This window comes from Phytophthora infestans, genomic scaffold (genome assembly GCF_000142945.1).
Source record: "Phytophthora infestans T30-4 supercont1.66 genomic scaffold, whole genome shotgun sequence".
Lineage (NCBI taxonomy): Eukaryota > Oomycota > Peronosporomycetes > Peronosporales > Peronosporaceae > Phytophthora > Phytophthora infestans.
In genome coordinates, this window is record NW_003303693.1 from 97,867 (window position 1) to 109,928 (window position 12,062).

A 12,062-nucleotide genomic window follows, 5' to 3' on the forward strand; every position below is an offset into this window, starting at 1 on the left:
CGCGTGAACAAGCTGACATATGCGCAACACCGGGTTTTTTTCGCAGCTCGAAAAACACCCAGCTCATTGAACCCATGCGCTTCAACAACAGCAGCCAGTACCCTCGATCGACCTCCAAACTGTGCTCTGGGGTCACCACTGGCCGAAGCTGCGGGATCCAGCTTGCCCGGCGTGTAGCTGCACATACTTCCCACCCCTTCGCCATTTTCCAAATGCTAAATCTCCGAAGGAGTAAAAATATGCACCAAATTAGACCTCAAAACCGCCGAACAGATCTTTTCGTACCATATCTCCCACCACTAAGCCCCAGATCCAGTGCAAACGTAGCCAGCGACCCCTTCTCTCCATGCACTTAGCAATGCGTTGAGCCGGCGTAGACATTGCGCGGACCTCCACATCGTACGTGGAGGCCGTGCCCGCAGTGTTAACGGCCATTTTCAGTCTCGCAACGAGTCAACAATCGTTGATGTTATGGTCGACATGGTCGATCCGGTCGACCATCCATGCAAAGTCATACTCTACAGTAAAAGCATCACACCACCTTTCAACTACGCACATCTCCAGCGCACCATCACCACGTTCACATGTGATGGAGTGCATGTGGATACCACAATCGGGTCATCTTCACTATGGACAATAATGACGATTATGTTCCAGCTGGCCTCGCAACACCCTCTACGGTGATTATCCACGGTGGTGCCGGCTTGACGGAGCCGCTATCCGCTGGTTCAATGGTCGAGGCCATCGTTCATGGTCATGCAGCGGGCCAGTTGTAGACATTGTAGGCATTAACGCTCCTCGGCCTGTGCAACATGGCACGGTTGCACTGTAGAAAATGACGTCAAAGTGGCCGTAGCGCGCCCAGTAGGCCGGTTCGGGTGGTGAATGGTATGTGGTGGGGTACTTCGCTACTCGGCACGAGCTAGTAGCGTAGCGTTTTGCCTGATTTCCGTCTCTGGCCGCGAAAAATGCCGCCAATCCAGCGGTGGAGACGTTGTTGCATGGCAGGAAAAGTATCCTTCAAGGCCATGGTACCGTATTCTCTTTGGCAGTGCAGATAGACGGCGTTAGTGTGCTTTTCACTTGCATTTGTGTGTATTTCATCGCATAGGGCGTGAAGGTGCTCACCTCACGTCGCCGCGTTACGGACAGGACTCGCGTCGAGTCTCTCCACCGTTAGTTCGTGCTCCGTTTCACGATGGTCCGTAGGTAGCTCCTGTTCAGTCACGGCAAACCCAAATCGACTGTAAGTAGCAAGTTGAGAGCGTACTGTACGTGAAATCGGCAGTGTGTCACTGGGCATAGCAGGTCGAAAGTGGTGGGCATGTGTTCTTTTTTCCCTCACCTGTCTACAAACGGTAGCGCCGATTCGCAGACGTGAAGTGAGGAGGGCGGCGACTTTGACGTCGTTAGTGGTACTGTAGAAGCCTAGACAGTGTCAAGGAACTTGCACTCTAGACGGTCGTAAGGCGAACTGACAGCCCACGAGAGTCGGTGGTATGGCTCTTGGTTCTCTCCCACCGAGGGTCGCAGTTTTAAGAAATATGTGACGTGGTACGGGGAAATAATCTTTTGATACATCTGAATCAGATGATCTGATGTATCCTGCAGATACATGTAGCCTTACAAACTTCAAATTCAAATACGAGATCCGACAGCTTTATCTCATTTCCTAGGTGGCCACATGTCGGGCAACAACGCTGTTATTGACGCTGGATCGCAATCCTACCATCACCTATTCACTCCAAGAAAGCGTATGCAACTGAGGACGCCAAGCTGAAGAGTGAAGCCGATGCCCGAGCGAGGTCTACGCTGAGTAAACAGGACTCGTCACGTGACCCTAGTAACAGTGAAGGAACAGCAAATACCGACTTGAGCGCTCTGCCTGCTTTTCATGGAGCTAAAACCTATGCTGCTTACATCGAGAGCAAGTTATCGTCTCGTGTTGCTGCAGCTAAGGACAAGGAGGAATACCTCGGCGTTATCCGTCTTGCGAGTGATGACAAGAGTATTGAAGGCCTCCCCGTGGCAACACCTCCTTTCCGAGATGATGGCAAGGCACACATTGGAGTCGCCGCTACGGCCTTGTTACAGTTAAGTGTGGAGGATATCGCAAACTCAAAGGAAGCGTACACAATCGAGGACGCCAAGCTGAAGAGTGAAGCCGATGCCCGAGTGAGGTCTACGCTGAGTAAGCAGGACTCGACACGTGCTGTATTGAACCAGATGCGAACTGAACTTCAAGAGCTACAGGCACAAGACGCAGCGTTACCACCTCAAAGTCGCGTCGACTCGGAGGAGTGGGAGATTGATCTAGACTATGGAGATCTGTTGACTCGACAGGGCGATGAGGCGTGCGATGAAGTGCGCAATGCGCTTGCGTTTGCTGTGGAGAAAGAGGAGCTTCTACTGCTTAAGATGCGAGAGACGTACGTGGGTCCGCTGGCTGTAGAGCTGCTGACGTTGCGTGCGTTTGAAAGTGGATTAAGTGTCCAGTCCTTCCGCACCATGAAGATGCCGGCAACTTTACAGAAACGACTCGCAGAGATCCACACTGCCGACGCTGCTGCCAAGAAGCAGCCATCTACTGGAGCGAAGACTGGTCCACCTAGACGAGCGTCGGTATTAGATACCATGGAGAAGGACACTGCGCTGGACGAGGACTTTCCCTTAAAAGAAGATGAGCGACGTAAGCTCATGAGTCATAACGATCCTGCTGTCGGTGGGAATTGCGCAGCATCAAGCGGTCTGACAGCAGTACAGGAGACTAGTGGGTCAAAGTCCGTTCACGGCTTCGAGGCGCGCAAACGACTGCGCACGGAGCGAAAGGAGAGACTGGCACGCTGGCAGAGCAACAAACCAGGCGAAGATGCCGACGATCCCAGAGACGTGGTCGCGATCGCCTTTGCTCAACGCAACATGGGCGACTACAAGCTGAAAACGGCTGCAGACTACGTGGTTCCAGAACATCAGCGTGTCAACGCAGTGAAGAAATTGAGGCAGATGGCGCTCTTGGAGGAGAGTCTGTATGCCGCACGCTTGCGCTTCAACGCCAAAGTGCTGGAGCTTCGCGAGTTGAAGGTGCAGCTGATCAACGAGCTGCATCGCGACCAGGAACGACTAGTCGAACTTCGAGCCGCATTAGCGTCCAGCGGCGCAACACCATCCAGCGTGTCGTCCAAAGATCTAGTTGTGGACCTTCGCGAGTGGCCGGAGCAGCGGGAGCGCGTAAGCGACGCCGACATTGAGCTCTTCCGTTCGAGAGCAGAAGGTGATATCACACGTGCAGACTCAGACTGGCGAAGCGCACTTGGCATTGACGCGCATCGGTGGGGCTGAGAAGCGTCCGCAATCAGCAGATCGATCCATCGCTGCCGTCGCACGAGCTCTGGAAGGAACGTCGGGAAAGGAGGCTGCAAAGGGCGTCACCATTGGCCATTTACATCTGCAGATGGACGACGGTACGGCAGCTGCTGCGACGGCTTCGTCTGCACACGCGGGCGCTTTAAATGTAGAAAACATGGACGAGGATGACGTGGTTGTCCATGAATACTTGATGCGCCAAGAGCTACCGCTCGAGCGCAAGCAGCAACGCGAGATAGCGTCGTTTGACGCTGCTGTGGCTCACCTCCGTCGCGAGAAACTCGCTCTCGAGGTCGGCTTCAAGCAAGCGGAACTTCGGCTGTTCACTCTCCTTAGCGAGTTGTCGCTGCTTGAGTCGTTCGAGAGCAAGGAAAACCTGTTGAGCAGTAAACTCGAGAAGAGTAAAGGGGAAAAGGCGCAGATTGTGGCGGACCTGCGCGATGTCCAAGACCTGCTGACGATCAAGAAACGCGATCTGGATGAATGGGCGCGACAGGAGAAGGCTGTGCAAGCAGAGTTCCTGACGCTTGTGAACGGCGGCACGGGGGTCAAGTGCGACACCTCACCCGAGCTTTGCGGCGCTGCAGAAGCTGTTTAAGCGCAAGATCAAGCGAGCTAAGAAGAAACCCGCTTCAGGTGGCAAGGAAGAAGGGAAAGAGCCTGCCAGTGCGAGAGACGGCGAGGAGCAAGAAGACGACGATGAAGAAGAAGAGGACGAAGACGAAGACTATGACGAAGATGACGACGACGATGACGAAGAAGAAGAGGATACTTGTCCGTCTGGATGCGACTTGACTCTGTACGAGAAGGTGTTGGCCCTGCGTGAGAAGCGTGTCGATGTAGACGACGCCATGGGGGAGCTGAACAAGGCGATCGAAGAGCTTCGGAAGGCCGGAGAGCGTCAGACAGCCAAGCAGCGTGCGATCGACAAGGAGCTGGCTGCGACGGAGCAGGATACGCAGCAGTTCCAGAGTGAAAAGCAGTCGCGCTTCAACCAGCTGGACGTCGTAGTGCCGCTCCGTACGCGGCAACTATGTTGTCTTGAAGCTCCGTCTCCGACTCGGCAAAACTGGACGCTACCTGCTCAAGCTGCTGGCTGCCTCGTGTTCACCACTCGCGCCTTCTCTGCGTTGTCCGAGCGTATCGAGTCGCTGCAAGCAGAGAACAAGAAGCTGCGTCAACAGTTCCGAGACCTCCACAAGCAGCAGAACGTGCTTGCTAAGGAGAAGCGTCAACAGCAAGAAGCCATTGCAAGAGCTCAGGACCGCAGCGAGCAGCTCATGCGACTGAAATTCGGACAGCTAGTGGACCTGGAGGTGCTGGATCGCGCTTGTGACGCGTCTTCGGTCGACGAGCTGCAGACTCGCGTCAAGTTACGCGAGGTCGAAGGTGAGCGAGCTCTGCGTCGTGCCAAGCAGACGCACCCGCAGCTGTAACACGCTATTCTGCAGGCGACCGAGCAGAACACGGCCTTGTTAGCTCAGATCGCTGCACTCACGGAGCGTCAGGCCGAACTGGAAAGCGAACTCAATCGCCATCAGGGTGATGGCAGTAGCAGTTGGGACAGTGGCGGTGTACTCAGTCTTGACGACGACGAGGCCTTGGCTGAGCGCGAGATGAAGGAGCGCAACAAGCTCGTGCGGCTGGTGAAGCTGCAGACCAGAGAAGTTGAAGCGCTCAAGCAGGAGATTGGACTGCTGCGCGGCAAAGATGGAAAAGTGTATGCGCCTCGAGGGTAGAGCTTGGCGACGAGTAGGATCCAGAGCGATTAATACAGAGTCTTGCTCGATAGAGTGGGAATGTGCTGATGGAGGCTAATGGTTATCTTGAGTGCAGCGCTTGAGGTGGCGAGGTCGCTTGTGTGGTGGAAATCAAAACCGAAAGTGAATCGTTCGAGCAGGAAGACAAGACGCAGTCGAAGTCAAAGGTTTGTGGTGAAGAGATCGAGTAGAGAGGTGCTTGTGCGCTGGAGCTCAAAACCGACAATGACCTTCGGTTTTGAGCTGCAACGCACATGCACCTCTCCACTCGCTGTAGCCACTGCGATCACTTCTGAACTGCTAGACTTCAGAGTGATAAGAGCGCACGTAAACTTCAGCATATGCAATAGATTCGAGTCTCTTGTCTTGAAACTGGAGGTTGCAGATCTCATTGCTATCACACCTGTGTTTGTAGTGGAGTGGCGCTACATTACAAGTACCGTACAATGCTGATCTTGCGATGGGCAGCATTATACTGTGAAAATTTGCTCCGATACTAAGGTGCACTTGAATCTCGACATGAATATGAATGAATCTAATGCTGACCAGGTGCTAGTAACACCGGCACCCGCAGATTCATGCAACAACATGAGAGGTGTTAGCACCAAAACGCTGAAAAACTATAAACTTTTGTTAAACTTTTTTTGTTGTCACTGGGATGAGACGATCAATGTACTGCAAAGTATGATTAAAGCAATTTGTAGAGGGGTGCTCTGTGTTTACCAAGTGACCAAGTGCACTAAATTTAGTGTTGCAGTGATTTTAAGACTTCCAAACTTCACACACTCTATGGTAAGGAAGCAAATACTGCATCACGCCATCAGCGCTCCACAAATCGCAGTCATGAGCTATTGTTCGGCTTTCAAGTTCAGAGAAGCAAAACGTGACGTGGAAAATCGACTCGAATTGCTATTCAGCTGCAAGAAAACGTTCTCTGAATCAGCGTAGAGCTTGTACAAACCACTTTTCATTCTGTTGAGTAAAAAGGTACCACAATGTCAGCTCAAATAAGGCAAAAACACGAAGAAATACAACTTGATCTTTGGTAGAACCACTCAATCCGACCCAAAGCACAGCGCGTTTAAAACTCCTCGAGCCCCACGGCTGTCTCGCAATCGACAGTGTAGCAGTAATCGGAGCATCACGCCACACTTGAATACCATGTGAGTGCCCCGTCGTACTCCATAGCAACGATCCGTCGGCTTCATCTTTGCCATTCAACGCATTGAATCGCCTCCAGTTTACCGATCCTGCAAACCCGTACCGACAAGAAACCTGCTGTCCCGCATTAGCCACAACGTTAGACGCCACTCCTGTCCCGACAGCCACAAGAGCCACAAAGAGCCACCTAGCGCAAAGCAAATACCCACCTTCTGGTTCCTCAAGTTGGTGTAAGCGCAGACGACGTGTATACCTATCTCTCGCATTCGGAGCCCCGCGTGAGCATCCTGCAAACCCGTGTCGACAAGAAATCTGCTGTTCCGCATTATCCACAACATGATACCCCACTCCTGTCACGACAGCCACAAGAGCCACAAAGAGCCAAATAGCGCAGAGCGAATACCTACCCTCTGGTGCCTCAAGACGGCGTAAACGCAGACGAGTGTATACTTATCTCTCGCATTCGGAGCCCCGCGTGAACAAGCTGACATATGCGCAACAACGGTTTTTTTTCGCAGCTCGAAAAACACCCAGCTCATTGAACCCATGCGCTTCAACAACAGCAGCCAGTACCCTCGATCGACCTCCAAACTGTGCTCTGGGGTCACCACTGGCCGAAGCTGCGGGATCCAGCTTGCCCGGCGTGTAGCTGCACATACTTCCCACCCCTTCGCCATTTTCCAAATGCTAAATCTCCGAAGGAGTAAAAATATGCACCAAATTAGACCTCAAAACCGCCGAACAGATTCTTTTCGTACCATATCTTCCACCACTAAACCCCAGATCCAGTGCAAACGTAGCCAGCGACCCCTTCTCTCCATGCACTTAGCAATGCGTTGAGCCGGCGTAGACATTGCGCGGACCTCCACATCCTACGTGGAGGCCGTGCCCGCAGTGTTGACGGCCATTTTCAGTCTCGCAACGAGTCAACAATCGTTGATGTTATGGTCGACATGGTCGATCCGGTCGACCATCCATGCAAAGTCATACTCTACAGTAAAAGCATCACACCACCTTTCAACTACGCACATCTCCAGCGCACCAGGACCACGTTCACATGTGATGGAGTGCATGTGGATACCACAATTGGGTCATCTTCACTATGGACAATAATGGCGATTATGTTCCAGCTGGCCTCGCAACACCCTCTACGGTGATTATCCACGGTGGTGCCGGCTTGACGGAGCCGCTATCCGCTGGTTCAATGGTCGAGGTCATCGTTCATGGTCATGCAGCGGGCCAGTTGTAGACATTGTAGGCATTAACGCTCCTCGGCCTGTGCAACATGGCACGGTTGCACTGTAGAAAATGACGTCAAAGTGGCCGTAGCGCGCCCAGTAGGCCGGTTCGGGTGGTGAATGGTATGTGGTGGGGTACTTCGCTACTCGGCACGAGCTAGTAGCGTAGCGTTTTGCCTGATTTCCGTCTCTGGCCGCGAAAAATGCCGCCAATCCAGCGGTGGAGACGTTGTTGCATGGCAGGAAAAGTATCCTTCAAGGCCATGGTACCGTATTCTCTTTGGCAGTGCAGATAGACGGCGTTAGTGTGCTTTTTACTCGCATTTGTGTGTATTTCATCGTATAGGGCGTGAAGGTGCTCACCTCACGTCGCCGCGTTACGGACAGGACTCGCGTCGAGTCTCTCCACCGTTAGCTCGTGCTCCGTTTCACGATGGTCCGTAGGTAGCTCCTGTTCAGTCACGGCAAACCCAAATCGACTGTAAGTAGCAAGTTGAGAGCGTACTGTACGTGAAATCGGCAGTGTGTCACTGGGCATAGCAGGTCGAAAGTGGTGGGCATGTGTTCTTTCTTTCCCTCACCTGTCTACAAACGGTAGCGCCGATTCGCAGACGTGAAGTGAGGAGGGCGGCGACTTTGACGTCGTTAGTGGTACTGTAGAAGCCTAGACAGTGTCAAGGAACTTGCACTCTAGACGGTCGTAAGGCGAACTGACAGCCCACGAGAGTCGGTGGTATGGCTCTTGGTTCTCTCCCACCGAGGGTCGCAGTTTTAAGAAATATGTGACGTGGTACGGGGAAATAATCTTTTGATACATCTGAATCGGATGATCTGATGTATCCTGCAGATACATGTAGCCTTACAAACTTCAAATTCAAATACGAGATCCGACAGCTTTATCTCATTTCCTAGGTGGCCACATGTCGGGCAACAACGCTGTTATTGACGCTGGATCGCAATCCTACCATCACCTATTCACTCGAAGAAAGCGTATGCAACTGAGGACGCCAAGCTGAAGAGTGAAGCCGATGCCCGAGCGAGGTCTACGTTGAGTAAACAGGACTCGTCACGTGACCCTAGTAACAGTGAAAGAACAGCAAATACCGACTTGAGCGCTCTGCCTGCTTTTCATGGAGCTAAAACCTATGCTGCTTACATCGAGAGCAAGTTATCGTCTCGTGTTGCTGCAGCTAAGGACAAGGAGGAATACCTCGGCGTTACCCGTCTTGCAAGTGATGATCAGAGCATTGAAGGTCTCCCCAAGGCAACACCTCCTTCCCGAGATGATGGCAAGGCACAAACTGGAGTCGCCGCTACGGCCTTGTTACAGTTAAGTGTGGAGGATATCGCAAACTCAAAGGAAGCGTACACAATCGAGGACGCCAAGCTGAAGAGTGAAGCCGATGCCCGAGCGAGGTCTACGCTGAGTAAGCAGGACTCGACACGTGCAGTATTGAACCAGATGCGAACTGAACTTCAAGAGCTACAGGCACAAGACGCAGCGTTACCACCTCAAAGTCGCGTCGACTCGGAGGAGTGGGAGATTGATCTGGACTATGGAGATCTGTTGACTCGACAGGGCGATGAGGCGTGCGATGAAGTGCGCAAGGAGCTTGCGTTTGCAGTGGAGAAAGAGGAGCTTCTACTGCTTAAGATGCGAGAGACGTACGTGGGTCCGCTGGCTGTAGAGCTGCTGACGTTGCGTGCGTTTGAAAGTGGATTAAGTGTCCAGTCCTTCCGCATCATGAAGATGCCGGCAACTTTACAGAAACGACTCGCAGAGATCCACACTGCCGACGCTGCTGCCAAGAAGCAGCCATCTACTGGAGCGAAGACTGGTCCACCTAGACGAGCGTCGGTATTAGATATCATGGAGAAGGACACTGCGCTGGACGAGGACTTTCCCTTAAAAGAAGACGAGCGACGTAAGCTCATGAGTCATAACGATCCTGCTGTCGGCGGGAATTGCGCAGCATCAAGCGGTCCGACAGCAGTACAGGAGACTAGTGGGTCAAAGTCCGTTCACGGCTTCGAGGCGCGCAAACGACTGCGCACGGAGCGAAAGGAGAGACTGGCACGCTGGCAGAGCAACAAACCAGGCGAAGATGCCGACGATCCCAGAGACGTGGTCGCGATCGCCTTTGCTCAACGCAACATGGGCGACTACAAGCTGAAAACGGCTGCAGACTACGTGGTTCCAGAACATCAGCGTGTCAACGCAGTGAAGAAATTGAGGCAGATGGCGCTCTTGGAGGAGAGTCTGTATGCTGCACGCTTGCGCTTCAACGCCAAAGTGCTGGAGCTTTCGCGAGTTGAAGGTGCAGCTGATCAACGAGCTGCATCGCGACCAGGAACGACTAGTCGAGCTTCGAGCCGCATTAGCGTCCAGCGGCGCAACACCATCCAGCGTGTCGTCCAAAGATCTAGTTGTGGACCTTCGCGAGTGGCCGGAGCAGCGGGAGCGCGTAAGCGACGCCGACATTGAGCTCTTCCTTCGAGAGCAGAAGGTGATATCACACGTGCAGACTCAGACTGGCGAAGCGGACTTGGCATTGACGCGCATCGGTGGGGCTGAGAAGCGTCTGCAATCAGCAGATCGATCCATCGCTGCCGTCGCACGAGCTCTGGAAGGAACGTCGGGAAAGGAGGCTGCAAAGGGCGTCACCATTGGCCGTTTACATCTGCAGATGGACGACGGTACGGCAGCTGCTGCGACGGCTTCGTCTGCACACGCGGGTGCTCTAAATGTAGGAAACATGGACGAGGATGACGTGGTTATCCATGAATACTTGATGCGCCAAGAAGCGCTACTGCTCGAGCGCAAGCAGCAACGCGAGATAGCGTCGTTTGACGCTGCTGTGGCTCACCTCCGTCGCGAGAAACTCGCTCTCGAGGTCGGCTTCAAGCAAGCGGAACTTCGGCTGTTCACTCTCCTTAGCGAGTTGTCGCTGCTTGAGTCGTTCGAGAGCAAGGAAAACCTGTTGAGCAGTAAACTCGAGAAGAGTAAAGGGGAAAAGGCGCAGATTGTGGCGGACCTGCGCGATGTCCAAGACCTGCTGACGATCAAGAAACGCGATCTGGATGAATGGGCGCGACAGGAGAAGGCTGTGCAAGCAGAGTTCCTGACGCTTGTGAACGGCGGCACGGGGTCAAGTGTGACACCTCACCCGAGCTTTGCGGCGCTGCAGAAGCTGTTTAAGCGCAAGATCAAGCGAGCTAAGAAGAAACCCGCTTCAGGTGGCAAGGAAGAAGGGAAAGAGCCTGACAGAGCGAGAGACGGCGAGGAGCAAGAAGACGACGATGAAGAAGAAGAGGACGAGGACGAAGACTATGACGAAGATGACGACGACGATGACGAAGAAGAAGAGGATACTTGTCCGTCGGGATGCGACTTGACTTTGTACGAGAAGGTGTTGGCCCTGCGTGAGAAGCGTGTCGATGTAGACGACGCCATGGGGGAGCTGAACAAGGCGATCGAAGAGCTTCGGAAGGCCGGAGAGCGTCAGACAGCCAAGCAACGTGCGATCGACAAGGAGCTGGCTGCGACGGAGCAGGATACGCAGCAGTTCCAGAGTGAAAAGCAGTCGCGCTTCAACCAGCTGGACGTCGTAGTGCCGCTCAGTACGCGGCAACTATGTTGTCTTGAAGCTCCGTCTCCGACTCGGCACAACTGGACGCTACCTGCTCAAGCTGCTGGCTGCCTCGTGTTCACCACTCGCGCCTTCTCTGCGTTGTCCGAGCGTATCGAGTCGCTGCAAGCAGAGAACAAGAAGCTGCGTCAACAGTTCCGAGACCTCCACAAGCAGCAGAACGTGCTTGCTAAGGAGAAGCGTCAACAGCAAGAAGCCATTGCAAGAGCTCAGGACCGCAGCGAGCAGCTCATGCGACTGAAATTCGGACAGCTAGTGGACCTGGAGGTGCTGGATCGCGCTTGTGACGCGTCTTCGGTCGACGAGCTGCAGACTCGCGTCAAGTTACGCGAGGTCGAAGGTGAGCGAGCTCTGCGTCGTGCCAAGCAGACGCACCTGCAGCTGCAACACGCTATTCTGCAGGCGACCGAGCAGAACACGGCCTTGTTAGCTCAGATCGCTGCACTCACGGAGCGTCAGGCCGAACTGGAAAGCGAACTCAATCGCCATCAGGGTGGTGGCAGTAGCAGTGGGGACAGTGGCGGTGTACTCAGTCTTGACGACGACGAGGCCTTGGCTGAGCGCGAGATGAAGGAGCGCAACAAGCTCGTGCGGCTGGTGAAGCTGCAGGCCAGAGAAGTTGAAGCGCTCAAGCAGGAGATTGGACTGCTGCGCGGCAAAGATGGAAAAGTGTATGCGCCTCGAGGGTAGAGCTTGGCGACGAGTAGGATCCAGAGCGGTTAATACAGAGTCTTGCTCGATAGAGTGGGAATGTGCTGATGGAGGCTAATGGTTATCTTGAGTGCAGCGCTTGAGTTGGCGAGGTCGCTTGTGCGGTGGGAATCAAAACCGAAAGTGAATCGTTCGAGCAGGAAGACAAGACGCTGTCGAAGTCAAAGGTTTGTGGTAAA

The 12,062-nt window shown here is 53.7% G+C and overlaps 2 protein-coding genes across 2 annotated transcripts; both read left to right on the forward strand.

Moving 5' to 3' along the window:
• Positions 1-1,684: 1,684 nt before the first annotated feature.
• Positions 1,685-4,799, forward strand: PITG_18204 (uncharacterized protein; the record flags this gene model as incomplete). The annotated part of the gene is made up of 5 exons (XM_002997795.1): positions 1,685-1,754; positions 1,955-3,271; positions 3,360-3,461; positions 3,567-3,910; positions 3,951-4,799. 5 exons carry the CDS (start codon positions 1,685-1,687, stop codon positions 4,797-4,799), a joined length of 2,682 nt encoding a protein of 893 aa, XP_002997841.1.
• Positions 4,800-8,442: 3,643 nt separating this feature from the next.
• Positions 8,443-11,862, forward strand: PITG_18205 (uncharacterized protein; the record flags this gene model as incomplete). The annotated part of the gene is made up of 4 exons (XM_002997796.1): positions 8,443-8,512; positions 8,713-9,187; positions 9,239-9,840; positions 9,884-11,862. The coding sequence occupies 4 exons, from the start codon at positions 8,443-8,445 to the stop codon at positions 11,860-11,862; spliced, it is 3,126 nt and encodes a 1,041-aa protein (XP_002997842.1).
• Between the last annotated feature and the right edge of the window lie 200 nt (positions 11,863-12,062).